Source organism: Lissotriton vulgaris, chromosome 6 (genome assembly GCF_964263255.1).
Source record: "Lissotriton vulgaris chromosome 6, aLisVul1.2, whole genome shotgun sequence".
NCBI lineage: Eukaryota > Metazoa > Chordata > Amphibia > Caudata > Salamandridae > Lissotriton > Lissotriton vulgaris.
The window spans coordinates 1,251,250,429-1,251,276,813 of NC_141694.1; the positions used below are offsets into that span (position 1 = coordinate 1,251,250,429).

General features: G+C 46.3%; 1 protein-coding gene across 1 annotated transcript in view; it reads right to left on the minus strand.

Annotated features, from left to right (window-relative positions):
* Positions 1 to 26,385, minus strand: part of COG2 (component of oligomeric golgi complex 2) — a 338,118-nt gene that overhangs the window by 134,235 nt on the left and 177,498 nt on the right. Inside the window, exons 10-12 of the mRNA XM_086927350.1 lie at positions 12,228 to 12,367; positions 10,691 to 10,752; positions 5,920 to 6,071 (exon numbers count right to left, since the gene is read on the minus strand). Coding sequence (XP_086783476.1) covers positions 5,920 to 6,071; positions 10,691 to 10,752; positions 12,228 to 12,367 — 354 coding nt within the window. The remainder of the gene's footprint in view (positions 1 to 5,919; positions 6,072 to 10,690; positions 10,753 to 12,227; positions 12,368 to 26,385) is intronic.

A 26,385-nucleotide genomic window follows, 5' to 3' on the forward strand; every position in this document is an offset into this window, starting at 1 on the left:
AAAACGGCTTACCTCAAGACCTTCCCCTCGGCTTGTAGGACCATTTTGCAACTTAACCCGGTCTTGGAGCAGGGAGAGAGTCCGGGACGGTCCCCGCTGAAGCTGTTATGATCGCCTACCATGATAGGGAGAAGGAGCAGGAAGGGGGCTCGTGGCAAACTTGAGGGGTACCAGAAGGAAGTCTACAATTGCCGAAAGAAGTGGCTGTAATATGAACAAGGCCGGGGCTGGAAGGAAATTCAGATTAACCGCATCGCTGCGGCAGCTTTTCCCGCTGTGTGCGGCAATTTACAAAAATCAGCGTTACGTGACAAACTCAGCTCGTCATCTGCACACGACTACCGTGGCTGATGACGAGCTGAGCTCGTCATCAGCAGCGAAGCGGTTAAAGAGCCCAGTTTATGGAAACAGACCCACGGCTGTGAATCTCAAGAAAAGTTCAGGTGACCCCGTTTTCTGATCTGCGTAAATATAATTAAAGTATTTTTTGTGGCATTAATAAAGACTTATTTGTATAACATTTCCACTCCTCTGCACAAAGGGCACCTTTATGCGGTGTGAGGGCTTTTTTTTTTTTAATGGAGTTCAATTTATACACATTTTTTTGTATTTTTAGCTCTGGCTTGCGTGTGGATGGATGGAGTCTCTGGAAAAAGGAGTACCCTGAAGTAGTGTGGCTCACTGGTTAGAGGCGGCAGACCCGAGAGCAGAGGACGGCCCGGGACCAGGGTTCGATTCCCGGCGCGGCAGGTTTCTGGACCAGGGTCAGCGGACTCGATAATTCTCTCGCCTCTGTGCCCACTCTGATCAGCGATCACACTCGGCAACTCTGGGCATTAGCTTGCCTCATCTTCACTAACGGCCCCACCAGACCGCCGGGGATGCCTGGTCTCACCCTGGAGATACCCATTAAGGAACCATCTCTCAGGGAAGCCAGGAAGGGTTTCGCAGCGGTCGAAGCGCCTTGGGACCCTACGGGTAAGTAGTGCGCTATATAAATGCCAATACATTTACATTTACACCCTTTGAGCCCCCCTGTAAAAAAAAATTGATACATTTCTTTTCAAAATAAAGAACTATTGAGGCCTCTGTGCGTGCGGTTAACCCGTTCGGTTCCAATTCAGTCAGGAAGGCATAAGCAGGGGAAAGTCTAGTTTTAGCGTGAACAAGTTTTAAAAGGTATACGTGGGTATCAAGCAGCCTACAGTGTCTAGTGTACACCTAACTCAGATGGATTAAGCTGTATTTCTTTTTGTGAACATAACATAGCTATACTATCCCTCGCAGTAGTTGTTGGGTGACGTCTTGGTCAGTAAAGCCGTTTTGGGGGATGGTCTTCGGAGGCGGAGGTGAGGTTTTTATTCCCAAATTAGTATGGAAACCTCGCCTTGGATTTGGACACTGGTGAGAGAGAGAGTCTGCTGTGTGCAGATTTTTTTAGAGAATGAAAGCATGCTCTAAATAGGAGGCATTACTTGTGACTGATTTACTGAGTGGGCGTGAGAGACCCGAGTTACAAGGTTTTCCCGACATTCCCGGGGGGTGGGGGGTGGGGGGGGGGGGGGGGTATGGGGGGGGTTGGATACATAGTTTGGTGTGCCCGCTCTGCACATCCACGTCTCTGGGCGCTATCTTAGCATCAGGGGCTGCCTCCTTGGATGCCATGGTCGCATGCCTGCCCCCTCTCTCTGCTAGAGAGGACTCACCCATCCTACCCTGCCTTCCCGCTCACATCGCCTGCACGCTGCTTCGGTGAGCACCGCATTGGGTGCTTTTCCGATTCCATGCGCTGTGTGCCACCCCTGCTGGATGCCCTGGAGTGGGTACTGGTTTACTGCCCGTAACACCCGATATCCCTGCACACAGTAAATTGCCAGTCCTAACCTCCCCCACAACTGTTTTCGGCTGTGGTAGAGCGCAGCCTTCTAGGCGCTATTCCTAGACAGCGGAGCTCCGAGGATCTCTCCACTAACCACGCCGCGTCCCGCCTGCTCCCACTCCTGCTCGGGGCTGTGGGTGAGCGGGGCTCGCTCTGAGACCACGTCCCAGCCCCGTGCCAACTTTGGTTGGTCCTGGTGTCTCAAGGCGTTATTGAGCTAGGTGGCTCCATGGACGAGCGCTCTCTTAACATTCTCTGAATTTACCGACTTCTCCTGTAGGGGGCATGCAGCGCTATGGGCGGATGAGGTATGCTTGTGGTGAGGGGTGGATGTTAGATGTGTCCTTCTAACATCCTCTGCCTTCCCCAACATCTGGGGGTGGGGGGGAAATACATAGTTCGGTGTGCCCGCTCTGCGCATCCACGACTCTGGGCGCTATCTTCGCATCACGTGCTGCCTTCTCAGATGCCAGGGTCGCATGCCTGCCCCCTCTCTCTGCTAGGGAGGACTCACCCACCCTACCCTGCCTTCCCTCTCACATCGCCTGCTCGCAGCTTCGGTAAGCACCGCATTGGGCGCTTTTCCGATTCTATGCGCCCGTAACCCCTGATATCCCTGCACACAGTAAATTGCCCGTCCTAACCTCCCCCACAACTGTTTTCGGTTGTGGTAGAGCGCAGCCTTCTTGGCGCTATTCCTAGACAGCGGAGCTCCGAGGATCTCTCCACTAACAACGCCGCGCCCCGCCTGCTCCCACCCCTGCTCGGGGCTGTGGGTGAGCGGGGCTCGCTCTGAGACCACGGGTAGGCACGGACTCCGGGCACATGTACCGTGAACAGGCTGCTGTCTCAGCAGTCGCCCACTCCTGCTCCGTGAGATCGGATGGCAGAGGCCCATGTTCGCCACTTAGAAGGTTAATCCCGGCGCACTCAGCTCGCTATCACTTGTACACAAGGGAGCAGGTCCGCTGCCGGCTGCAGCCCCAGGAGACCCGTCTGTACTAGGAGGACACCGGCAGATGTGTGCGTGCCCACCAACAGGGCCCTGTAGATTGCTGCAACAGACACAAAGAGCTGCTTGAAGCTGCGTGACTCACCTGCAGCCTTCAGCCAGAACCACGTTCGTGCTTCGTGCTTCGGTGAGAGAAGAGCGCTCCAAATGACCACGTTTCTCCGAGGCAGGCGAGGCAGAAATGCCTCGGAGAAACACACGGCCAGATTCGGGGGCGTGTATTTGTTGACGGATGACGTCACTAGCGAAAGAACAGCAAAATTTACGCCCCCGAATCCGAAAGAGACGGGGCTAAATTGGAGTGACGGCTCTCTCCTTCAATGGCTGGCCTCCGTTTAGGAAGCCAGCCAATGGAGGAGAGAGGAGGGTTAAACCCAGATCTTTTGACTGGGTGTGAGTGTTTGATTGATTCAGATGCTCCGTCCATCACCACCCCCTTTTGTACCGCTTTTGGCCGCCAGAAGTGTGGCAGGGTATGCTCAGACGTGAGTCCCTTGCTCACTTTGCCACTGGATTCAAGCAAGCCGGGCTGAAGATGGCTGGAATGCCAGAAACCGGTCCTCGGAAGCTTGTTTCCGGTCCAGGGAAGACATGGCTTGGCAGTTCGGGCTGGACTGTTCCCATGAGGCACAGGTTCAGACTGATTTGCATATAGCCATGTCTGAACTGGGGTGGCAGAGTGGGCTAAAGAACGGTGATGGATTAAACTCAGATCTTTTGACTGGGTGTGAGTGTTTGATTTATTCAGATGCTCCGTCCATCACCACCCCCTTTTGTACCGCTTTTGGCCACCATAAGTGTGGCAGGGTATGCTCAGACGCGAGTCCCTTGCTCACTTTGCCACTGGATTCAAGCAAGCCGGGCTGAAGACGGCTGGAATGCCAGAAACCGGTTCTCGGAAGCTTGTTTCCGGTCCAGGGAAGACATGGCTTGGCAGTTCGGGCTGGTCTGTTCCCATGAGGCACAGGTTCAGACTGATTTGCATATAGCCATGTCTGAACTGGGGTGGCAGAGTGGGCTAAAGAACGGTGATGGATTAAACCCAGATCTTTTGACTGGGTGTGAGTGTTTGATTGATTAAGATGCTCCGTCCATCACCACCCCCTTTTGTACCGCGAGAGGAGGGTTAAACCACACTACTAAGAAACATAAGATCTCCTACCAGAAGCTGGCAAGCCAGCATTTCCGGTCCTCGACCTAAAAAGGAGGCTCAGGGAGAAAAAGTATTTGCCCAGGATCACACAGTTTGGTCAAGCAGGGAAGCCATGATTGAACACGATTTTTCAGTTTCACACTGTGCAATTCAACAACAAGATTGGTATCTTTTTTTCACATCAAAGGTGTAACTTGTTTGCATTTGAGATGAAAGCATGAGGAGCAAACAAAGGACGCATTTTTGGGCAGTTTTGCATAGCGCAACCTTGCCCAAGGACATAAGAGCACTTGCCAATACACACAGACTAGATACACTTTTATTTTTTTTTAAACAGTTTGCCTGAGAGACATTTGTGGTCCACATTTCCTGACATCTCATCTCAGATACCAGTCCTCCATAAGATCGCTCCGATCTAACAACCTTAATATCCTTCAAATACCACAAACAAAAACAGTTAACTGGGGCGATAGACGCTTCCTTGTGGCAGCTCCCAGGTTATGGAACTCCCTGCCAGCTTCCATCAAAGACAGCCCATCCCTGATGCATTTCCGCAGAAAGATAAAGACCTGGCTGTTTGATCAAGAATAGTTACCGGCCTAACCTCGGGAATACATTCAAAGTTTCTAGCGCCGAGACGCCTACGGGCAATTGTATGCGCTGTATAAATCTCAAAAATAAATAAATAAATAAATTGACAGCCTGGATTTGAATCTGTTTCCCCATGTTGCGTGGTCGGCAGCTGTAGCCACTTGGCCACACCCCCTCCCTTGAAAGATTGGCTCATTTTGGGCTTGATGTTCTTTTATAACCTCAAGTTGAGCCAGAGCCAGGCATCTGTATTGAACTTTAACCAGCACACCCAGCTCTAATGTAAAGTAGTATTGCCTGCAAATGCGGATACATCCATAATGAAGTGGTTCACCTCACCACATTCTTGAAAGAGCTCGCAAGTCTACCAGGTTAATGGGGGATTAAATAGGATTTCAAGTTCTGGAATGTAAAGCAAAGACCTGCACGAGAAGAGCTGCTCACACATGGCTCTGGAAAACTTAAGAGCCCTGCCATAATTTTTAAAAAGCTTTGTGGCCAGAAAGATTATTTCAAATCTGGTTGTTCCCCTGGGACTTACCATTCTAATCTGTACTCTGATCCATGTGCATGGAGGTATTATTGTGGATTCCCATTTGAGTTCTCTCAGGTTATCTGTGGAGAGGGTAGGGCAGCAATGGCTCTTCTATAATCAGTGCCTTTATGAAAGAAGGCTAGGGTCGCTGGACATGGATATGCTTTGTGTTGGATGTGTCAGCAATGGGGAGCTAAGCATGCTTTAAGGTGTGACTGAATGTCGTGGCTACAAAACTGCAGATCCTCATCAGCCTATATTAGCAGCAATATCTGTAAATGGCCCATGCGGACAGAAAGAGTTAGCAAGTGAAAACCCCATAAATTTAACTTTATTTTAGAGATGGTGTTACAGTGAAACTATCTTTGTATGCATTTTTTAAACATTAGAAAAGCATCGTCTTTGGTAAATTATTGTAATGTCCAAATGTATCTACATTTACAACCACTGATTTTCAGAAGCTGGGTAAACACTGGAAAATAATCACAGGAATTCACAAAAACTAAACACAGAAAACAGGATACTGTAAAAATATGCAAAAACAGGTTGGCTACAGATGCAGTTTCACTATCCGCTTTAGAAATATAATCTTAAGGGGAAGAAGAGTTGTAAAATTGGCACTGGAACAAGTCACACAATACCATTTAAAAAGGCTACAAAAGGTACCATTATAAAAACAAAACATGTGACTCTCACATATTACAAGAATTCTATTTGTGACCGATTTGTACGTAATTTGATGATCTTACCTCATTGATAAATACCGAGTACCGTTCTAAACACTGCAGAGTAAGCTTCCAGAAACGATGAGCCAGCAAGGGTATAAATATCTCATCTGACCAACATTTTAATAGACTGTTCCACAGAACATGTGTAGAATAAAGGCAGTAAGAACTTTCAGCTAGAAAAGCATAAAATAAAAAATGGTTAATTATTTTTTGTTTAATACTTAAGGTTCCTTGGAGAGTTTTTTGGGGTCAGAGATTTAAAATGTGCAGCAATAAAATCACTTTATATTTATTTGAAGTTAAAATGTCACTAAACAGTAATATTGGCTGCTTACCAAACTTCTCCACTATCTCTGCAGCTACTCACATTTGTTTACATTTTTGGAAGGCTTTAATTCTCGCCGTTTATTTTTTTCCTAATATTACAGAATACATTCCCACTACTCACTTTTCTGTTCCTATTCATACCGTACATTTCTCATTGTATAACTGTCTACAATAATATTTTTTTTCACTTGCTGATGTCCATCCTTATACATTATATACATTTACACAATCTCCATTTAGCCCTTAGATGAACAGTTTGAGAACAACAGACTGAACTGTATCGCCAAATCATAGATGGACAAATACAACAAAGGACAAAGCACTATTTTCATGCCACATTAGGAGGAACTGGACTTAATCTCCAATCGACTAACTGAATAGATAAGTTTAACACAGAATAATTCAGCACATATTTGAATACTAAAGAGCACCTCCTACTGTCACTGTGGGCTGCTGATTGAAAGTCGGACTATATCAACTAGCCCTAACAAAGTACAGGAAGTAAATTGTCACAAGTTCATGTAATGGGCAGGTTTGCTCAATGACTTAGCGTATAGTGAGAGAGTCTATTTGCTCTAGGTCTCCAGTTCAACTCAGATTCTATATACTCAAAATAAGTTTATGGTCTTAGTTTATTTTGATTGCGCCAAGAAAGTGTTCTCGCCCCAAGCTTATTTCTCCTTTATAATAACAATTTGTGGAAAACTCTAGTTCTGGTTGGGGCGGACGTGCCACAAGTTGAGAAAAAAGCTAAGCCAGCACTTCTTTATGCGGATGACACAGTCCTTATGGCAAGGACTGCGATCAGCCTAAAAGAAGAATTTCCAGCTATGCCAACAAGGACTTGGGGCTGGAGCCAATCTATGAGAAAACTGTTGTCATGATTTGTGGCCCCAAAAATACCACGTCCTGTAGCCTGAATGTAGAGGGTAAACAGCTGGAAAGGGTTAGTTCCTTTCCATACTCAGGGCTGGATTTTGATGAAGGCTGTACATGGCATACCTGCATAAATAATAGAATAATAAGATTTGCATGCGCAGTTGGCACTACTTATTCACTTGCCATAGGTAAAAAGCTCATAGCTCCAATTTTAGAGATTTATAAGCGTAAATGTATTCCGATTTTAACATATGGTATGGGGATCTGGGTTTGCAGGGATCTTTTTGCTATGCAGCTGGAGGAGAATAGATTTTGCCGTAGAGTTTTAGAAGTGCCCCTTTCCTCGCCGCATTTTCCCTTCCATTTGGAGCTAGGTCTCGAGTATGTCCAAGATACCATAAATGCTGCACCTCTAGCATCCTGGTGTTCTATCTGGACAAATGAAGAGGCTGATTTTAATCGGGCAATTATTAGAGTCTGTTTAAGCTGAACTCGTGGTCTTTTTATCCCCTGGTTCTAATACATTAAAACTGGCCTTACGGGACTTGGTTACTCCTCTTTGTTTGAGTACCCAGATCTAATTGGCAAAGGAGATCGACAGAGGGTTTTGGTTGGCTTTCAGAAAAATAAAGAATTGTCTAGGGAACTGTCCGAAGTAGCCAAACCCACTGTCAGGGATTATTGCCTTGTGCAAGTACCTCCCTATATTGCCCTATATTTACTATATGTAAATAATGTGCACAAAAGGAATCTGCTGACTAGATTCAGGATGGGGTCGTTTTAGTGGTTGGTATGCTTTCCCTTGGGTCAGTATTCTTCGGAATCTATTACTATCTGCCCTTGTGATGAACATTCAAATCAAACTATTTTACATTTTGTCTTTTTTGTCAGTTTTATCTTCCATTTACCAGGAAATTTTTAATACCTCTTTTGAGCAGACACACATTTTCCAAGTGCAAAGCAGCTTTGTATTTTCTGCAGCAACTCAAAAACCCTGATGTTTGCTTTGCTGTTGGGAGCTATTTGAAGTGTATTTTAGCTAAGAGAAGAACCATGCTGTTTTAATTACAATGCACTTTACCATTTTCCTGCATGGATTGTATCTGTATTGCTGCTAGAAATGTCCACCCCTGCTGCTAACCCCTTTATAGGATTGATTTTTATTATTCATGTACTATTAGTTATTTATTTGCTGCTATTTATGGCTGCTGTTATCTTTTGCACTATTAGATAATATCTGCTGCTATTTTTGAACCCAATTGCTTTGCATTGTTACTTTAGTTCAGAGAAAAAATTACAGTATTTGCTTCCTGTTGTAATCTTTTTAAATGGAAAATGAGTTTTGTATTGTTGAGACGTGTACGATTTTATAGGATGTTTTTAATATGGTGTATCTTTTAGGACCTTCTTCGGACGGACGAATAATGAAAGAAATTAATTGATTGGACATGTGCCTTTTTATTCAAAAACACCACCATAACTTGCACCATTTGAACAGATGTTAGCAGTATCTTTAACAAAGTAAAGGATTTAAATAACCTTTTAGACCTTCGTTGATGCATTACCACTAAAGAAAACTAATGTACTCTGCAGGGCAATGCATTCAGGCATGAACTTTCGAAGACGTATTCAGTTTTTTGCACCTGCAACATACAACACATTTCCACCTACAATTCACACAATCAATCCAAACTGAGAGCCTAGGAACTGAATATGTTTACACTATTCAATATCAAAATCAATCTTTGATCACTGTTAAAATACTGCATTTTAACAGATATGGAGTATTGAAATTGATTTAAAGAATCCCAGTACACTGATGAAAACATCTTCTTTCTAAAAACCAAACAACCTACAGATATCGCAGTTATGAAAGCCACCACTGTGAAGAATGTTTTTCTACCCCAACAGATCGCAATGTGTGTTACATTAAAGGTGAGACTTTTATTGGGGGCTTGCAATAGGATGTTTTTGATCTAACAGCCATCAAACTGAGTTTGGCAGGAGGTGGACTCTAAAAATCTGTAACTTGGTTCCAATTTTGGGGACTTGCCCTTCAATTACATCTTCATGAGTATCATCCTGCGTGAGTGTGTCGTCTTTACAACTGTAGCATCTATCTATGTGGTCCAAATGAAAACCCGATCTAAAGAACGCTGGCCTGGTAGAAATATGCAGACAAATTGTACAGGTTAGGTTTTTCCAATAACATGAATGTGTGACCTTGATAACTGACATGTTAAAACAACACTGTGTTTTTCTTTATGCTGAAAAAGAGCGGGCTTCCACTTTTGCTAACCCTCCTGTCGGACGGCTCTATTTTCCCTTACGATTCACCATTTCTTACGATTCACCCTTATTTTCAAATTCAGATTTCGTCCAGTTAACAAAGTTTGTTAGCATAAATGTCTTCAGGAGCAGGAGCAGTGGAAAGCTGAGTTACATTTTTGAACACTGGGCTGACTGTAGAAATGTAATCTGCTGTTCTGAAATGTACAGGCACTTTAAGACACATAAAAGAAGGTCTCCATAATTATAACTGTGTGGTTGATGGGAGCCATAAGGAAGTTACAGCAGCTCCTGCATGCAATAAAGCAAGGTGGTAATCTTTAATTGTGAGCAAACCACACACATTCTAAGTTTGGCCTTCACATGACACATATCCCAATAAAGAGTTCTAACCTTTGGTCAAAACAAAAGTGGCCATACACTGACAGGGGCATTTTACCTATATGAAATGAACAATCATATGTACCTGAACCTAGGTCCTTAATGCAGAAATTCAAATCACAATATTTTTTAAAGGCCCAAATCCACTGGAAACACTGTGTAATGGTGAAATGTATCATCTGTAGCAGGGTAAACGTTTCACAATAAAAGTGTGAAAACAGATACACCCCCCCCCCCAATTCTGGAGAAAAAAAAAACCTGACAAAATAGACTAGTTAAGAGGGAAATATCACACCACAACAGGAACAGAGGAAACACAAGTCTTGTAAATAAAATAACATAATTGGCCTGAATCACATACTGCAACTAGTAGTATGTTTTCTAGTACCATAAAACATACTACAAAGTGCTATTCACAAACTACCTGTGAATCTTACACCTCTACAATTAGCTATACTTATGTGTGCAGAGTTGTTCGCCCTGACTTTGGAGACTCTGCACATTTAAGTGTATGTTTTGGTAGTAACTAGGGGTGAGACACAGGGGAGTGGCTTTTAAAAGAGGCAGTCTTACTCCAAAAGGGGGTGGGATTAAGGAGAAGTAAGAGGTATTCAGGTAGAGTCAAGAAGCGGTTTTAGGGAGGTGCGTTACAATTTTGTAGTACATTTACACTCACAGTTTGTGAATACTGAAAAGTAGTAAAGTAACTCCAAAGTGTAAATTACTCAAAAAAGTAAATCACCTTTGTGAATCCGCCCCACAACTCCTAAAATACCTGTTGACATGTGATTTGCATAAGACAAAAAACGAATTCTCAGACACACTGATCAATGAACAATCAACACGGAGTAGCTAGGTAGCTAGTCAGTTCCCAAATCAAACATATATGTTGCAACAGAAACAAAATCAGTATTACCTGGTGCTTCTTCAAGAGTATCCAATAATGCTGCTTCTAAGCTTCCTGCTATTTCTTTGAACCTGTTAAGAAGAGCACTTGGCTAAATGCTGTTTAAAGTGTAGAAGCATCTGTGTAATACAATATAGAACAACTTTCAACAGGAAACAACTGCTAGTTTAAGCTTTTAAAAAAATATTTAGAAATAAAAAGCATGAAGACGGGAGGAGTCTACTTTATCTTGGCACGGAGAGCTGTACTTCCCTCTTGCTACTGTCAGTTATTCATAGCATTTAAAGCATTTTAAATGTTAAGAAAGGCTTGCGCTTTCCTGTTAGCTATTACAGGATCTAATGTTTGAATTGCATCTTTTGAAAATGTTGTTTAATATTAAATTAAACTTTAAATAGGTTACAACAATATATTTCTAAACAGAACATGCAAGTTTTGTGATCATATAGTCCCTGCAAAACAGCCTACAAGTATTAGTAGGCTGTTTTGCAGGTACAGCACATTTGAAACCAATTATCTCAAGAGCTCAGACTAACATGTAAGCTACGATTGCAAAACTTGGTCGACTCAGCCCTTTATCTTCACAAGGCTGATAAAGTAAAGAGTGTTGGGAAGTAATATGAGACCATGCAGTTTGTGTGGAGCACTATGTAATTGGCCAATGTCATCAGAAGTACTTTAAGTACAACATTTCATTTAGAAAACAAGTATAGTTCAGTCAAGCTGTAGCTAACCTGTTGATAATGCAGTCGATCTGTAGCTAACTTTCATTTAGCGAAGAATCAGACAGTAATGTATAATACATACAAAATGCAGAAGTGCAAGGTAATAGGCTGCAGTTTCTTGTTGGAGTAAAATATAAAGAAGCACAATCTTTCTTTGGTACATTTGTTGCAGTATGAGAATGTAAATACTGCACATTCATTCCTGATTTCATATAATTCTCAGTTCCAAAGTTTGAAAACAGTTCCCAAAATGGACAGAATCTCAAGAAAAGCATAATACTTATAAAAAGACACAAATAAGTTAGAGAGAAAACACTTGTAATAGGTATATCCGTAATAAAATGTGATATTAACAGTAAGATACAACAAGAAAAGTGACCATCACGTTGAACACACCCACTCAAGTACTAGACTGAGCATGCATTTATAAGAAAACTTTAAGACACTGACGTAGAGAAGTCATTATAACCCTAATGAATGCATTCCATTTAATCAAGAAGAAAATAATGCAGTTTAAGACCTTTTGTTTTGTTATTTGGGCCCTTAACAAGGAACAAACAGGGTTATATTACAATACACAATATAACACAGAGCAACAAAAGTTGCAGTAACAGAAGGGAAAAAAATCTTAAAGCATGATCATAGAAAGAAAATCTGTTTTCTGAGTCTGCTCAAGTTAGAAAAAACTGTGGACCACAATGTTTGCAATCAATGGAATGCTTCACTTCAAACAAAATCAGCTGTGACAACAATGAGACTTTGACCCCCAGCATTGTAAAAAGAGAAAAAAGGCAAGAAAAAAAAGTTGTTCAAAGACTGACCTTATCTGGAAATAAACAGGCAAATTCCATTTGTTATTAAAACTGTGGTAGGTAGGATGTAACCTCAGCCTTTTCACACTGGCCTGTGACCCACACTGTAGTTCAAATTTCCGTACAAAGTCCATGCTTATGGTGTACTTCTGTGGAAGAGAGGACAGCCTGTGAAATCCACTACAAACCCCTGCTGAAATAAGCTTTTGCAAAACTACCACCTGTAATCACAATGTATTATCCCAAAGTGTTGACGCCCCCTGAGCTACATTTTTTGTATAGAGAGTTCCTCTCAACGCTTCTCATATTTACTTTATAAAAGCTAACAACAATATTGTTCAATACAGATTGGATGTTTTAGTAAATGTTTACTTATTTTGTAGCGGTGACATATGTGCTACATGACTGTCATTCAGGCACTAGCTTATTAAAGCTACAACCAAGCTGTTAGAGTTGTAGGTGTACACCTCTGCCAACTGGAAAACATGCATCATGTACTGCAGTTTCCAGCCTCTGCTTTAGTTCGTATGTATTTGAATCACGGTCCTACTTCACAGTAAAAGAGGAGGTCTAAAAATGCAAGTAACCCTTTTTAAAGTTTATAGACTATTTTCCTCTTTCAACAAAGAAAACAAAAATGGTCTATCAGTGAGAACAGTAAGAGAATGTAATTACCCTGAACAAGTTATCACTCTCAGGCTAGAATCAATTACCATCGTTGGGTAATAAAGAAACACCAAATTAATGATGAGGCCCATTATATGGCTTGCACGAGCCCGGACCGTGGATTAATAAACCATGCATGTAGCTTTTACACTTGCCATTTGGTAAAAATGAACAAGTTACTTATCTTGGTAATGCTTTTTTTTTTTTTGAAGGATCAAATTGCAGATTTGTCACTTGTTAAATTGGACTCTGTGGCGGCCTCGTGCCTCCACTGGAATGGAAGTCAAGGAGCCATATATAGATATCACCCAGGCGTTCTGACCAGCGTTTACAACAAAACAATGTGCACCCTGAGGTGTGGAGCATCAGAAACAGATTCTAGCATGGAATCTTATTGTAGGAATCTAGATCCCAATATAGGGCACCAAAATGAGGTACACTGTATAGAGAATCCAGGCAACCCTTATTTATTTACAGGGGTTAAATAATAATCTCAAATGCTCTCATCTGTAGTGTGGGTGAGCAGTTTGAGTTTATCAGAGGATAGCATTAAGCATTTATCGCATGTGCAGTTAGTAAATGAGACACACACTCAATAAAGAAATCTGATACCAATTTACAAAATAACAAATTTTTATACCAAGATCATTGTAATGGGGTAAGTACTTATCGAGTTAATCAGTTTTTAAGTATAAAAGAAATAAGAAGTAATGTTATCCTATGTGAAAGAAACATATACTATGTATGGTCACTTGTCAACGTCTTACAGAAACGTTCTTCTGGACTTAAGGTAAATATGGTGCAAGGTCCAAGGCAGCACCAACAGGTGACCTCGGTCGGCTCTTGGCCGTCCAGGTACAGAGATGCTTATGGTGGCGGTTGACCCTATAAGTCAATGGGGAACGGTCCAGTTAAAAAGAGGCTGCAAGCAGGGATTGGGAGGCGGGGGGGGGGCAGTCCGTCTGAACCCAAATCGGGCTCAGGTCTTGAGGGTCTTAAGCATGCAGGGACACCATTGATCCATTCGAACTTGGACTGGGGGGCTTGTGTGCAGTGGGGCTTTGTCCGGCAGGATTAAACCCACGGTTCTCAGTTTCCGGCAGACAGAGGCAGCAGGTGGGAACTGGGGGACCAGTCTGGCCAAACCCAAGGGTGAGCTCAGCTTTTGTGGGTCTCAGAAGCCGGTTGGCACCGTCACCTCCCTCGGACACGTGCAGTGGGGTTCGGGTGCAGGGTTGCTTTAAGACGTCTGTGTCTTGGTGAAGAAGGGAAACAGGGTAGCAAGGCCACTCTCTGTGCTGGCCTTGTGGATCTTGATGTCCCTCGACAGTAGGTCTGTTGTGCAGGAGTCCGGATTGGACCTCCGACAAGCCAAGGTTGCGACAACTGCTCCAGTACCCAGGTATAGGTGTTGGGCGGCTCCTGACATCTGCAAACTTGACAAGGAAATGGATCGGACCTCCTGGAGCTTGAAGATCTTCTCCTGTTGCCCCGGCTCCTTCGGTGGACCAGATGGCTGACAACATGGTGGACCTTGCAGACGCTTTTTGGTGCCTGCAGGTGCAGGGAAGCAGCTTGTCTGCTCAAAGAGAGATGTTTTACGGTTGTTGAGGTGCTAGGAGCCCTCCAAACGTTTTAGGGAGGATGTCTAACTTTTAGTGAGTCGCCCCAGAGACGATGGAAGTGTAAGTAGCCTGGTAGGGTTTTGCAGCAATCTTGGGTGCAGGTCTTCCGTTTTTGCTCTCTCCTTTCTCCCTTGGTTTCCAGTAGTCAAATTTGATTTCCTTCTGTCACAGGGCCACGAAAGCACAAGTTACTACTTGTGTAACGATATATCTGTAAGAGACATTAGTTAGTGATAGATTCCTTACCTTAGAATATCCCCAGGCGTCAGATTGGATCTGGAAACTTTTGCATAGCAATACCCCTGCGCGTCGGTAGGCGTCGTCCGCGGCTCCGCGTCCGTCGTCGGCGTTGTTAACGCCGGAATGACGTCGCCGGAGTACTTAGACGCCGCCCTCACGCTCTGACGTCAGTTCTTATACACAGCTTTTCCGCGCCAGATACGCAGAGCCATGATAGAACCAACACGGGTGCCATGAAACTAGGGCCCTGAAAGGGGATGAACTTAACCCTAGATATCGGTTCGCAGAATGGGGAGGATGGGTGAGTCGGTAAGGAATCTATCACTAACTAATGTCTCTTACAGATATATCGTTACACAAGTAGTACCTTGTGCATCTGAAAGAGACACGTTAGTGATAGATTCCTTACCTTAGAATAGATACCCCAACAATACCAACCCCGGTGGTGGGTCTGCAAACCAATAATCACACCAGAAAGTCCTAGAGGACGGAACGGCCAAAGAAGCCATCCCTCCGGACTTGGCTGTCCAGGCAGTAGTGTCTTGCGAACGTGCGCAGCGAGGCCAACGTAGCTGCCTGCAAGGGGACTCCTCGGCCCAGGGCAGTAGTAGTCGCCGTGGCCCAAGTGGAGTGGGCCCTCGGCCCAACAGGAGGTTCCTTTTTAGCCAAAGAGTAACAGGCCTGGATGCACAAAACGATCCACCGAGAGATGGTCCGCTTGTGCACCGCCCGTCCTTTCTTAGCGCCCACGTAACCAACAAAGAGTTGGTCATCCACCCGGAACTGGCGTGTGCGATCCAGATAGCAAGATAGCGCACGTTTTGGGTCCAGACGATGGAGCCTCTCTTTCGCTTTCCAGGGATGCGTAGGCAGAAAGAAGGTGGGCAAGGTGATGGACTGCCTGATCTGGAAGGCTGTGACTACCTTGGGCAGGAAAGAGGGTTTTGTCCTCAGCACAACCTTGTCCGGATGGACAGAAAGGAAAGGAGGTTTAGAGGAAAGAGCAGTCTTGAGCGTAAGAAGACGGAGAGGACAGTTATGAAGCGGCTCAAAGGGAGCGCCCATCAGGTAAGTTAGAACCAGGTTCATGTCCCACTGGGGCATCACGAAAGGAAAAGGAGGGAACATATGAGTGAAACCCTTCAAGAATCTGTTAACAATCAAGGACTTGAACAAAGAAGGCCGATCAAGTAGCCTTAAGAAGGCGGAAAGGGCAGAAAGGTAGCCCTTGATAGTGCCCAGAGCAGAGCCCTGCTGGGCAAGAGAAAGAAGGAAGAGGAGAACCTCAGAAAGAGGGGCATTGAGAGGATCCACAGCCTTTGCTGTGCACCATGTCACAAATCTGTTCCACCTGCAGGCGTATACCGACTTTGTGGAGGGACGCCTGGCTGCCAGAATCACAACACAGACTTCAGGAGGCAAGTCAAACGGCCTCAACTGTCGCCGCTCAATCTACAAGCATGGAGGTAGAGACTGGACAGGTTCGGGTGGAGGACCATCCCCTGCTGCTGCGACAGAAGGTCCTCCTGAAGAGGCAGACGAATCGGGGATAGACTGACATACTGAGTAGCTCGGGATACCAGTACCTTCGCGCCCAGTCCGGAGCCACAAGGATGACTTGGGCCCGGTCGCGCTTGATTTTCTTCAGCACTCTGGGCAGAAGTGGTATAGGCGGAAAGGCGTACAACAGACCGCAACTCCACTCGCAACGAAAAGCGTCCCAGAGCGAGTGTCGCCTTGAAAATTCCAAAGCGCAGAACTGATGACATTGCGCATTCTCTTCGGTGGCCAATAGATCTAACAAAGGCTCTCCCAACCGCAGAAACAGGCCTTGCGCCACGTCCGAGTTCAGACGCCATTCGTGATCCATCATGCACCTTCGGCTGAGCTCGTCTGCCCTGGCATTCAGAGAACCTGCCAGGTGTTGAACCACCAGGGTAACGCCCTGATGTTCCAGCCACTGCCAGAGGCGCAGAGCCTCCTGGCAGAGGGTCCACGACCCCACTTCGCCCTGTGTTTTGCAGTACTACATGGCGGTGGTGTTGTCCGTAAACACCTGCACTACACTCCCCCGGACATAGGGGAGGAATGCCTTCAGTGCTAGACGAATCGCCCGCAGCTCCAGAAGGTAGATATGGAGCCGGGACTCCGCCGGAGACCAGAGGCCTCTGATCTCCACCTCTCCCATGTGGCCTCACCAGCCCTGGAGGGAAGCGTCCGTCACAACTACGTGCTCCGGTTGGGGAAGGGAGAGGGATCTGCCGCTGACCAAATTGCGGGTCTTGAGCCACCACTGCAGCTGTCTCGCAGTGCCCTCCGAGATCATGACATGGTCGGACAGGTTTCCCTGATGCTGGGCCCACTAAAACTTCAGGTCCCACTGCAGAGCCCGCATCCGCCACCTGGCATGATGCACCAGAAGGATGCAGGAGGCCATCAGCCCCAGAAGCCGCAGCGTCAACCTGACCGTAACCCGGGATAAAGGCAGAAAGATTGTAATCAGAGCCTGAATATCCCAGACCCGCTGTTCGGGAGAATAAACCTGAAACTGCGCTGAGTCGAGGACCTCTCCGATGAAGAGGAGCTTCTAAGAGGGGCACAGGTGTGACTGCGGCACGTTGATGGAAAACCCCAGCTGGAGCAGGAGGTCCGCCGTTGTCTGGAGGTGGCTGACGACTGTCTGGGGCAAACCCGCCTTCAACAACCAGTCGTCGAGGTAGGGAAGACTGAAACCCCTAACCTGCGCAGATGAGCTGCGACCACGGCCATCACTTTAGTGAACACCCGTGGGGCGCTGGTAAGGCCGAAGGGGAGAATGGTAAACTGAAAGTGCTCGTGGCCTACCATGAACCGCAAGTAGCGCCGGTGGGCCGGCAGGACGGGGATGTGGAAATAAGCGTCCTGCAAGTCCAACGCTACCATCCAGTCTCCTGGGTCCAGGGTAGCTAAGACCTGAGGCAATGTCAGCATTTTGAACTTATCCTTCTGGAGGAACCATTGACGTTCCGTAGGTCCAAGATAGGGCGCAGGCCCCCTTTGCCCTTCTTGGGTACCAGAAAGTAGTGGGAGTAACAACCACACCCTACTTCCGGCCCAGGAACGCGCTCGATGGCCCCCTTGGCCAAGAGGGCCGTAACTTCCTCTTGCAGAAGTTGCAAGTGATCCCCCGACACGCGGTTGTATTGTGGTGGCATGGCTGGAGGGGCCGCCTCGAAGGGGAGGGAGTAGCCCCTTCGAACAATTTGCAGCACCCACATGTCCGACGTGACAGTGCGCCAGTGGAAGTGGTGATGGCGAACCCTGCCCCCCACTGGCATCACATGGGCCTGAAAGCACAGACTAGGAGGATTTTGAGGCGGATGCTGCAGGGTTAGGTGTAGACTGGCCTGGCCGTTGTCCCCGACCGCCGCTACGGCCGCCACAGCGCTGTGTATTAGTCTGCGGTGCATGGCTGGCAGCACGTGTGGGAGCGCCCCTTCCTTGGCCACGAAAGGAGCGAAAGCACCCGTCTGCTGGTGTGGGGCCGTGAGGCCCAAGGACTTGGCAGTAGCCCTGGAGTCCTTAAAACGCTCAAGCGCATGGTCTGCCTTGTCGCCAAAGAGGCGACGGCCATCAAACGGCATGTCCAGAAGGGTGGCCTGGACATCAGCCTCAACCAGGCGTGGCGTCGAACCGCCACCGTCGTTGCCATTGCTCTGCCTAGTGAGTCCGTGGTATCCAGCCCACACCGGATGAAATAGCGTGCCGCATCTCGACCCTCCGCAAGGGCATGGGCGAGTTTAGTCCGGGCCTCTTCCGGACTTTGTGGCAGCACATCCGCGACAGTGTCCCACAGAGTGTGGGTGTAGCGGCCCAAGAGGCATGCGGTATTGACTGACCGCAGTCCCAAACTCAGGGACGAGAACACCTTCTAACCCAATTGCTCGTACCTCTTGGATTCCCTATCGGGCAGAGCCGTTGGGAATGCGGTCTGGGAAGTAGAGGCCTGGATAACCAGGCTCTCGGGGTGGGGTGGGTGGACAAGAAGCAAGGGTCGCCTGGAGCCGGGCGGTAGCATCTGGCCACGTTCCTATTTACAGGCTGACCTGTAGCGGGCTAGGACCAAGTGCCCAAAAGAACGTCACACAAGACCTCATTAAACGGCAGCAGAGGCTCAGCCGAGATTGCCTGAGGTTTAAGGACATCAGTGAGGAGGTTAGTCCTCACGGCCGCGACGGGGAGCTCCGGGCCAATGCCTTGGCCGCCCGCGTCAAAACTACACTGTAGGCAGCCCGCCTCCGTAGCCATGATTGGCGGGGAGACAAAACCAGTGTCTGGCGAAGTGTCCAGTCCACTGGCATCCCCAAGCTCACATGTCCAGTCCTGTTGAGACTGGCACTCCTGTGCCAGAGGGTCCACAGACCCCTTCCAATCTCCCTCATCACCCATCAGGGTCAAAGGATGGATCCGGTTTTCGGAAGTAAAATGTCTCCATACGACGTCGAGAGCGGCGCTGCTGCGTCGCCGGAACCGAATCAAGGGCAGGATCGGGGACGGCGTCGCCCGTGGGCCGCGCCGGGGGCGACACCCTAAGAGCCGGCGTCGGTGAGGTTGTAAGGTCGACCGGCGACGGGGCCGAAGCACCTGACGGCGTCGGAGACGAACCACCGACCCGCTAGGCCCCCAAGCCGGGATCGCTGGGCCCGAAGGCGCCACGGAGCGCGGCGGAGGAGGGAGAGACCTCATGGCCATGAGGTACCACCCGATCTCCTCTTGCGTTGCATCGTGCCCAGGGACCGGAAGGTATGGGGCAGGTTGCTACGCCCGCGACTCCGTCAGAGCCGCGTGGGTGGTGTCACCCGAACCCCTGGCCGCGTCACGCGAGCGTCGGGGAGGGTCGGAAGAACGATGACGCCTTTCCGACCTCTCATGCCTGGTACATGAGGACCTTGTTCCCGAAGACCGATGCCGACTCTCAGAACTACGAGGGCTCCGACCCCGCGACCGGTCCCTCGACCTCCTGTGGGACCGGGACATTGAACGGCGCGGGGCCTACTGCGAGTTCAAGCCGCTTGTGGGACCGCTCCCGCTTAGCCTTAGACGTCAGGGCCCGGCAGTCGGAGCAGGTTCGGTCATCATGGTGGAGGCCTAGACACTGAAGACACCGGCGATGGGGGTCGGTAACCGACATCAGTCGGTTGCACTTGGAGCAGGGTTTGTACCCGGGCATCCCTACCGGCACCGTAGGAGTCGAACGACTCGAGAAAAACAGATCAAAAGATCAAAAAAGTTTAATCAAAAAGTGACTAAGGGGTAGAATTTCTCCGGATCTGCGCTAGCTGGCACGGAAAAAAGAAGAACTGATGTCAGCGCGCGAGGGCGGCGTCTAAGAACTCCGGCGACGTCATTCCGCGCTCTGAGGCAGACGACGGACGTGGAGCCGCAGACGACGCCTACCGACGCGCACGGGTATTGCTACGCAAAAGTTTCCGGATCCAGTCTGACGCCTGGTAAGGAATCTATCACCAACGTGTCTTTTTCAGATATACTCAATTTAGGGGTGTTAAAGGGAGTGAGGGGTAGTAGCCCATAGGCTACTTACTGTTGGGGTCACTATACATTGATCAGATCAGTCTTATGACACATTTCAATATTCAAATAACATAGGACTAATCCCTAGGTTATTACAAGTAATCAGCACTGTATACATTTCGGTAAACAATTATTGCATTTAAAGGATATGTCATACTAACTATGAACAAAGTTCCAACTTATCAATCTCAGGGCTCAAAGAAAGGAAAATGCTACCTACCAGTATGCATCTGTTTTTGGCATATAGAGCTGCAGATTCTCACACTTAGCATTAGATCGCCATCTGGTGTTGGGCTCGGATGATTGTATGTTGTTTTCTTGGAAGAAGCCTTTGTAGTCCCTTGGACGATAGTGCGCATGGGCATCGACTCCATCCTTAGATTCTTTTTCGCCATGATGGGAAATGATGAAGTTAGTAGAAAGAAAAAAGATGTCCATGTGTGTATATCTAATTAGGATAGAACTGCAACAGATGCAGGTCCTGGGAAGGCATGTGGGCGTGTGAGAATCTGCAGCTCTACATGCCAAGAACAGATGCATACTGGTAAGTAGCATTTTCCATTTGAGGCATATGAGCTGCAGATCTCACACTTAGCATAGACTATACAGCAGTATCTCCCCTAGCCGTGGTCACCTGTATCTGTTGCAGTAGTTTGAAAGAGAGTTTTGAGAACAGCTTGGCCTACAGCAGCTTCCTGCTTGGCTTACACATCAACACAATAGTGTTTAGTGAAGGTGTGTGTTGTAGACCATGTTGCTGCCTTACAAATGTCTCCTAGGGGAATGTTCCCTAAGAAAGCCATAGAGGCTCCTAGCTTGCGTGTGTAGTGCGCTCTAGGAGGAATTGATAATGTGCGTTTTGCTTTTTGATAGCATATTTGGAAACATTTTACAATCCACCTGGCAATACCAGCTTTAGAGATGGGATTGCCTTTATGTGGTGGAGAGAAAGCTACAAACAATGTTTTGTCTTGCAAAATGATTACGTTCTGTCAATGTACTAAAGAAGGGCTCTTTTCACGTCTAGGGTGTGTAGAGCTCTTTCTGCTACAGAGTCTGGGTTTTGAAAAAACACTGGCAACTCCACTGATTAAGATGAAATGGAGTGATGACTTTAGGAAGGAATTTTGGATTTGTTCTGAGGACCACTTTGTTACAATGTAATTGTAAAAATGGTTCCTGTAAAGTGAAAGCTTGAATCTCACTTACTCTTCTAAGAGAGGTAATGGCAACTAAGAAAGCTGTTTTCCATGTGAGCAACTGTAGTTCACATTTGTGTAACGGTTCAAATGGGGGTCCCATGAGCCTGGTAAGAACAATATTTAGGTTCCACACTGGACAGGGTGGTAACCTAGGAGGAATGATTCTCTTTAACCCTTCGATAAATGCTTTAATTGCAGGGACTCTAAATAGTGACAAATGTTTTGTAAGCACGCAGCAAGTGCTGCAAGATGTAAACGTATAGATGAGTATGCTAGATTACATCTTTGTAAATGCAGTAGATAAAAAATGATATTCTGGATGGAAGCATCCAGTGGATCAATATGATTATTGGTGCAGTAAATGGCAAACCTCTTCCATTTTGCAGCATAGCAAGCTCTAGTAGTGGGTCGCCTGGCTTCTTTAATGATGTTCATACGGTCTAGTGGCAGGTTAAGGTAACCAAACTAAGACTTCAGGAGCCAGATCGCCAGATTCAGCTGACCTGGATCTGGATGTCTCTTCTCTCCATGGTTCTGCGTTAACAGGGATGGGGACAGGCACAGTCTTTGGTGTGGAACTAGTGAGAGTTTAGCAGCTTGTGAACCACGGTTGGCGTGCCCATGTGGGAGCTACTAAGATTAGTTTGAGAGACTGTTGTTGGAGCTTGCGTACCACTAGTGAGATTGGTGGGAGTGGGCGGAAAAGCGTATGCAAATCTGCCCGACCAGTTCATCCATATCGCATTGCCCTTGGACAACAGGTGTGAAACCCTGGCGGCGAAGGATGGGCATTTTGCGTTGTTGTGTGTGGCGAACAGATCTATGTCTAGTTGGCCCCACTTGTGGAAAAATGGTCGAAGAACTTGTGGTAGTAGCTCCCATACATGAATCTGTTGTGCCTGTCGACTTAACAGATTTGCCATCTGATTGTGAAATCCTGGAAGGTGTTCAGCTAGTAGATATATTTTTTGTTGAATGGCCCATCTCCAAATGTTCTGTGCAAGCTGGGACAGGAGAATGTGTGCCTTCTTGTTTCTGTATGTAGCATAGCTGTCATGGTGTCCGTCGGGATGTACATGTACATGTACTTGGAAAGATTTTAGTGCTAGGAATATTGCTAGTAGCTCTAGGTGATTGAAGTGGAGCACTCTTTGTTGAGTAGTCCATTTTCCCTGAGTTGTATGTCCTAGGAGATTGGCTCCCCATCCTGTGAGTGATGCATCTGTTGTAAGTACTATCTGTGGAACAGGTTTGAGGAACGGCCGCCCTTTGGACACGTTTTTGGTGTTCCACCACTGCAGAGAGCGATGTGTGTGGCTGTCCACCAACACCAGATTTGTAAGTTGTCCTTGAGCCTGATTCCACTGATGTGCTAGACATTCTTGTAATGGACGCATTTGAAGTCTTGCATATGGTACAATAAAAATGCAAGATGCCATCATGCCTAGGAGTTGCATAAACACTCTGGCTGGGAGAGTGTTGGGCTTGAAATTTTGTGACTAAGGCTTGAATGCCAGCTATAATGGCTGGACTGGGATATGATAGAGCTGTAGAGGTGTTTATTGTGGCCCCAAGATATTGGTGTATAAGAGATGGCTGGAGATGCGACTTGGTGTAGTTGATCGTGAACCCCAAGTTGTGTAACGTTTGAATGGTTTGATGAGTGTGTTGAACACACCGACTGAATGACCTGGCTTTTATTAGCCAGTTGTCTAGATATGGGAAGACATTGATTTGTTGTCTTCTGAGATGTGCTGTTACTACTGCAAGGCACTTTGTGAACACTCTGGGTGCAGTGGTTACCCCGAATGGAAGGACTTTGAACTGATAGTGTTTTCTGTCTAGTACAAACCATAGATACTTCCTGTGAGAAGGATGTATGGGAATGTGGAAGTAGGCGTCCTTGAGATCTAGTGTGTCAAGGAAGTCGCCTTGTTGTAACAGCGGGAGCACTTGTTGTAGAGTGATCATGTGGAAATGATCTGAGTGTATATATAGGTTGAGGGGCCTGAGATCGAAAATTGGTCTTAGTGTCCCGTCCTTTTTGGGTATTGGGAAGTACAGCAAGTAAACCCCTGTTCCTTGATGTTGTAAGGGAACAATTTCTATTGTGTTTATTTGATCCAATGAGAGAACCTCTTGTTTCAGTAGCGTGAGATGTTCTGTGGACATTGGATGCTGCCTGGGTGGTATATGTGGAGGGGTAGCTGTAAGTTCTATTCCTGCCCCGGCGGGTCTCGGGCTCATTAATTCCCCTGACCGGATATTCTCACCTCAGTGCCTATTCTGATCATGGGTCCCACGCTGCAACTCTGGGCAATAGCTTGCTTAGTCTCCACAACGGCCCCCACAACGTGAGGGATGCCTGATCTGCACCATGGGGGTGCCCAGGAGTGGACACTTCACAGGGAAAGCCAGGAAGGGTTCCCTTGCGGTATTCGTGCAAGCGCCGGGAAACCCACTGCGGGTAGCTGTGCGCTATACAAGTACAAAAACATTTACATTTATATATATATATAAATATGTAGCACAATTATCATTTGTGAACAACTTCACCACCCCACCAAACATCACGGGAACATATCGCCTGTATTACAATGTGGTAAGCTGTAGGATGATGTTATAGGTGTTCACTGGGTTCAAGTGTTGCTCACTTAAGAGGCCCCTACTTTAACATTGCACTGTAAGGAACTGTCATGACAGAACAGCACATACAGGTTATGAGTGGAATGCTTGTGTGTGGTTTATATATGACCATTGTGATTGGCGAGCTCTTCTCCTAGCCCCAGTGGAATGGATGGTGAACCATCCTCTGACGCATCCAAGTGTTTGGCACGAAGAAGCACCAGAAGACTAGAGCCTATAAATCCCACGTACATATAAAGCCACTGCAGGATTACCGATGTGTGCTACTTGAAACACAAGGCTGTCTCAACGAGTGACATAGCTCATGGCAGAGTAAAAGCCTTTCTCATCAGTGTATCAATCTCTGCCTGTTGGGATGGGTTTCTTCCCCGCATGCTAAAAAGCGTGTACCCCGTATCAAAGTGGCGGACAACATGTGAAACTAGCATCCTGAACTTTTGTTTGGCCCTGTCATTGAGCTAATTAAACATTTGAGTAGTGGCCTAGGAATGTCCCCTTGTAACCCGAGGGCAGGAACCTCTTGTTAGACCATAAGGGGATGCACCAAGCATGCCCCCAAAGCAGTAAAGGAATACCGTTGAAACCCTGGGTACATCACAAAAAGCATTGGTGGCAGCTTAAGATGTTTTGTGAATCACAGGCCTGATCAGTCCTTTTTCCTGTGTCACAGGAAAGTGTGGTCTACCAATGCCCCTTGTATAAAGTTCTACTTTAATGTGAACTCCAGACTCTGGCACAGACATTCTGTATACTGGTTTAGAGTTTCTATGTGCCATGGATGTGAAGCATGTGTTGTAGTAGAACTGTGTGTGGGGAGAATCCGATCTAGCATCTTTAAAAAAACAGACTAAAGAGAACATTTGAAAGCAAACCAACCCAAACCAGTCCTAAGACTCTAGGCAGTGGATCCCACTTTGCTCCACTTCTAAATTTGTCATGACCAAGGACGAGAATGTACTACAGAATACTCGAAGGACTTCTGTTTGGCCAGGATAAGTATCTACATGGCATCCAGTCCTCCAGAGATGAGGGGACATCACTTGAAGTCAGAACTTCTTTCTGAAAGAGAAGAGAGGCTGCCTAGAACAAAAAAACAGAGAGGAAAGGAGCGTGCTTGACCTCACAAGAGGAGAAACTATGCATAAAGAGAAGCCCAAAGTGTTCCCGGTGTGAGGAACACTCAAAAGAAGCTCATAGAAGGAGCAAAGCAAGGAGCATCCTATGTTAGGAGGATACCCTTAATTTTAAAGCATTTCAACAAGGACCTTCACTAAGGCTTCCGGTTTTCCGTTTTTACAGATTTTTACAGATGAAAGCAGACAAAAAACAGTCTATTTCCTGTTAGTATTTATTTTTAAAAGCGAAAAAAAAATTGTGCTTCCTGTGAGTGACACTTCTTGTTCTTCATGAATTGCTGACCAACTGCTAAGCTTTTGACAACATGAAGATGCAAAAACAGGATGAGATTCCTTTAAATAGAGGCGTATGTTAACATAACTTTGTATATAATGCTAATATTTACCTGTCGGTGTAGTGTTTTGTTATATTTGGCTGCTTAATTTGCTGAAACACAACAGGCATCAAAGTATGAGTCCACGTTTATCAGTTAAATAAATGTGGAAATATACACCATTGTAGGACTTTATTTATTCTCAAAACATAAAATAAATATAGATAAATACCAATAAAATGGCCAGAAAATAAATATGGATAAATGCAGAAGGAAATGTAAAAAAAAATGAAATACTATAAACACTGGAGCCCTAATTATGATTTAATGTTAACAACGTCATTGTCAGTAAAGCGCTCTAATTTTCAATCAACTGTGAGCTTGAGCTTTTCTTCTCATGCAGTGCACTCTTAGGGTCCACAAGCAGAAATCTCCACACTCCGAAGCCTTCAGGCAAAAGCCTAAGCTACAGGAGGGCTTCACATCTTTGGGGACTCTCATGTAATCTTAGCGCCGGGACACCTCCGCTGGAGGTAGCCATGCGCTCTACAAGTTTCTAAAATAAATAAATAAATAAATAAACATCAATGGAAAAGCCTCCCATGGTCTTGTATTCTATGACCTGGGAGACTTTAGGTGAGAGGTATAAACTGGCAAACAGAGTACCTCCTGGCATCCCCCCAATACGCAGTTTGCTAATTGGTGTTGCCTTGCCCTCTTTAGGGCACAATGAAAGGGAATATGCTAATTTCTTAAACCCTGGTGAT